The sequence below is a fragment of the Sinocyclocheilus grahami genome, unplaced genomic scaffold (genome assembly GCF_001515645.1).
Source record: "Sinocyclocheilus grahami isolate Dianchi unplaced genomic scaffold, SAMN03320097.WGS_v1.1 scaffold924.1, whole genome shotgun sequence".
NCBI lineage: Eukaryota > Metazoa > Chordata > Actinopteri > Cypriniformes > Cyprinidae > Sinocyclocheilus > Sinocyclocheilus grahami.
The window spans coordinates 235,637-239,815 of NW_015506103.1; the positions used below are offsets into that span (position 1 = coordinate 235,637).

At 40.0% G+C, this 4,179-nt stretch overlaps 1 protein-coding gene across 3 annotated transcripts in view; it reads left to right on the plus strand.

Moving 5' to 3' along the window:
- pak5 (p21 protein (Cdc42/Rac)-activated kinase 5) overlaps window positions 1–4,179 on the plus strand; it is a 53,602-nt gene that overhangs the window by 14,074 nt on the left and 35,349 nt on the right. For 2 of the 3 annotated variants that reach the window (XR_001606211.1, XM_016249378.1), the window contains exons 2-3: window positions 626–834; window positions 2,988–3,032. Coding sequence is in view for 2 of the 3 variants with exons in the window: in XM_016249378.1 (XP_016104864.1) it covers window positions 646–834; window positions 2,988–3,032 (234 nt within the window). In the remaining variant the exon portion in view is untranslated. The remainder of the gene's footprint in view (window positions 1–625; window positions 835–2,987; window positions 3,033–4,179) is intronic. The other variant, XM_016249379.1, reaches the window with a different exon arrangement.

Genomic DNA, 4,179 nt, shown 5'->3' on the forward strand with positions numbered 1-4,179 from the left:
GTGTGTGTGTGTGTGTGTGTGTGTGTGTGTGTGTGTGTGTGTGTGTGTGTGTGTGTGTGTGTGTGTGTGTGTGTGTGTGTGTGTGTGAGTGTGAGTGTGTGTGTGTGCAGTATGTAGGCCAAACACCATGAGTGAAATGCATGTTGACGCGCTGCACTCTGGGCGAGTTCCTCGTGGCAGATGGGTTATATACAATTAAACCTCGGTAAAAATAGCTGAATGCTGTGTGAATGAGCAGAAAAGCAGATACTGAGAGTGATTACAGTGATGATGATGATGATGATGATGAGGAGGAGGAGAGAGACAGGAAATGATCACACGTGTCCTGATCATGCAGGGGCTGATGGGAACACTCACCCACTCACAGATACACACACACACTCACTCTCTCACACACACACACACACACACACACTCACACACACACACACACACACACACACACACACACACATAGACAGTGCTGCTGGAACATGAAGAACAAACATTAACCAGATATTTTTCCAAAAGAAAATTAAACCTGCTGTTTAGGGCCGTGGATTACTTTCATGTAATTATGATCAGTTGTCTTGTGTTTGGGAATCTCTGCGAGTCTAATCGTCGTTCTCTCTCTGTGCCGTTGCAGGTTTTTCCAGCTTCTCCAGCATGTTTGGAAAGAAGAAGAAGCGGCTAGAGATCTCGGCTCCGTCTAACTTCGAGCACCGCGTCCACACCGGCTTCGACCCGCACGAGCAGAAGTTCACCGGGCTGCCGCAGCAATGGCAGAGTCTGCTAGCCGACACGGCCAACCGGCCCAAGCCCATGGTGGACCCCTCCTACATCACACCCATGAAGGTACTTCCTGTTCCTGCGGCTCACTTCCTGTGTCTCTCTCAGCTGTTGGCAGCTCTCGACCTCCCACACTGGTTCATTTCTTTAGTTTAATCACAGATGATTATCAGAGTAGATGAGCTCTGTTCCGAAACCCGAAATATAAATCATAAAGCATCACGTGTGCTTCATGGAGGAGCCAATCCCAGAATGCACTGCAACACGCTCAGTGGAAAAAAGAGATTTAAAATGGCCAGAAAAATACCAAAGGGAAGGTTCAGAGAAAAACGGTGTAAAAACATAAAAATAAATAAATTAGCTGCAATATAACAAAGAGGGAAAAATTTAAGGGGGTCTGAATACTTTTCGTACCCACTGTATATATATATATATATGATTAAATAAATAAATGAAAAATTTGATTTTAAGTAAATTTGCAAAAATGTGATTCAAATAAATAAATAAAAATTAGATTTTAAATAAATAATAAATTATGAGATATAAAAATACATACAAGTGTGATTAAAATAAATAAATAATATTTAAAATAATTTAGATTAAATTAAAAGTAGATTTAAAATAAAAATAAATGAACAAAAATGAGGTTTAACACAAACATAAAAATGTGATTAAAATAAATAAAAATGAGATTTAAAATTAAAATAAATAAATAAACATTAGATTTAAATGAATATATAAGTAAATCATTAGATTTAAATACAAAAAAATGTGACTAAATAAAAATTGGAGTTAAAGTAAAAAAAATGTATTAAAACAAGTAAATAAATGAAAATAAGTAAATAAATAATACATTTACATGCAGTAATGTAACTTCATATAAATCTAAATGATATTTTTCACAGTATAAGAACTATGCAGCTGTGAGCTGTAGGACGAGGACCGAGGTGTTTGGGGAACCGCTGTTCTAGATCAGTTTCTGTAGAACAGCAGAACCAGCCGGAGAGCAGAGCTGCTGAACAGAGCCGCGTGACTGTGTGTTAGAGACGCTGAGTGTGTCCTCTCTCCTGTCCTGTCCTGCTGCGTAGCTCTCGTGCTCGTCTCCTGTCTGCGTCCAGTGTCTCACTAGCAAACACACACCAAACTAGTCCTGCCGAGCTGCTGACCAGCGGTCACACGAGTGACACTAACGGCTGATAAACCAGACATCTCGGAGAATCATGAGACTCTGAAGCTCTTCTGATGGCACTGGCAGCCCTGCGGTCAGGGGTCAGAGCCCCAGAACACATGCTGATCAACACATGAACGCTGAAATCAGCCGTCTGTCAGCGTCCGCTCGTCATCTGCTCTGAGCTGAAGGAGACTCTAAACGATGAGCGGTCCATGACGGTCCAAAATAAACCATAAAGGTGTCGTGGAGGTCGTTCCTATGGTTTCATGGTGTGTCTGTCCTGTTTGGAGCTCGACAGTCGTGATCATGATGGGAAGATTCCTCAGATTTCCTCTTTAATTCAGTTCAGCATGTGACTCAGGAGCGACATGAAGACTGAATAATGAAGCCGAAGACACTTCTATTTTTGCCCAAATTCCGTTTTATTTTCCCCCAAATTCCATGTAATTAATTAATTTATTTATTTATTTATTACCAAATTCTGTTTTATTTTAAAATTCAAAAACTCAATTTTATTTTTTTAACCAAGTCCCCCCCCCCCAATTTTTTTAACCAAATACCTTTTTTTTTTTTTTAAAGAAATTCAGTTTAATTTTTCCCGAAATTGTATTAATTCATTCATTCATTCATGTATTTATATATATATATATATTTTTTTATTTTTTACCAAATTCCATCTTTCCCCCATTTTAATTCGTCCGGATTCTGAATTTTTATAAAGAAAAAGCATGTGTAATTAATCAAAATCTTGCATATATACAGTATATACAAATGTAAAAAGTTGAAATGAAGTTAAAAATGAAATGTTGAGTGTAATTGCATTAGCGTTTGAAGTGTGGTGTTTCTGGTGCTGTGTGCTGGTGGAGATGATCTGACACTTAACTAGTCCAGCTGCGGCTGGTTGAGCGGTCAGTGCACTGCCACAAGCAGGCTCCGGCTCCGGCTCCGGCTCCGGCTCCGGCTCCTTCAGCAGATGTTGTGCAGCTGTACAGCAGGAGATATCTCTGAAGAGCGATACACGATATTAATTCTCTTGCTCTCTTCACAGATATCTCCCAAGAAAGTCCGGCTGGCTGAATCGCCGTTGCGAAAAGTATGCCCTCTTTCCTTGCTTCACTCTCTCTCTCTCTCTCTCTCTCTCTCTGTTTTGGTCTGTCTCCTCTCTTCATGGGCCACATGCTCTTCTGCTCGCGAGTGTACGATGTAGTTCTTCATCATCGTGTTCGAGGCCCAGACAGAGCCAGAGACGCCGTAGAGCAGAAGCACGTGAGCCGACCCGATTCATAAAGCCTGCGTTACGTCATGAGCTTGATCTGATGAACTGAGATCAGTCGTTTCCATCTGCTGGCATGAGTCATAGCATCTGTGCTGAAGTCCTCCTCCTGCATGTGTTAATACAAGCATATGACACGAGACTCGTTCAGGGAAAGAGCATCTGATGCTCCTCAGAGAAGCTGGATTATTTCTCTAAAACACTTGATGTTTTGTTCTGATGCTGTTCAGTTCAATTACACCAGAAGTCTTTTAGGTCCAGACATTACTGGCCGTTTCCGTGGTCTGTGTAGAGATTTCGCTCTCTTGTTCTTCATATCATGAAAGAAACATCCAAAGCACTCATTTAAGTGTTTATTTTATTGCACTTTATCTATTTGCGTCTGTAGATTTCAATCTTTAAAGAGTTTTTTTCTCTTACAAACGCCAAACTTTACAGTTTTATTCCTCTCTATATTCTGAAGGTTTGTTCATATTTCATTCACACTGATTTATACAACATTTCACTCCTAAAACATGGTGAAAATGTGTTTGTTGAGAGTATATCAAACTATTCATAGTTATGTCTTTAGAAAAAATAAAACACCTGACAAACGACCGATTTCAGATGTAACAAGGAATCTGCAAATGTTATAATTTTACAATTATTTAATTGAAAGATATAATGCATCACAGTGTGAATTGTGGATAACTTCATAATGCATTATACATACGGCTTCAAGTAAAGTGTTCTAAAACATCCATTGCATTAGAAGAGGAACTGGTTCTTTTAAAGAACACATGATTTTTGTGGATTTGCGCACTACTGCGGCTCGGTGTTTGTGCTTCTCTAGATTATACAGTGTGTGCGTGTGTGTGTGAGAGAGAGTGTGTGTGAGAGTGTGTCTGTGTGTGTGTGTGTGTGTGTGTGTGTGAGACATAGAGTGTGTGTGTGTGTGTGTGTGTGTGTGTGTGTGTGTGTGTGTGTG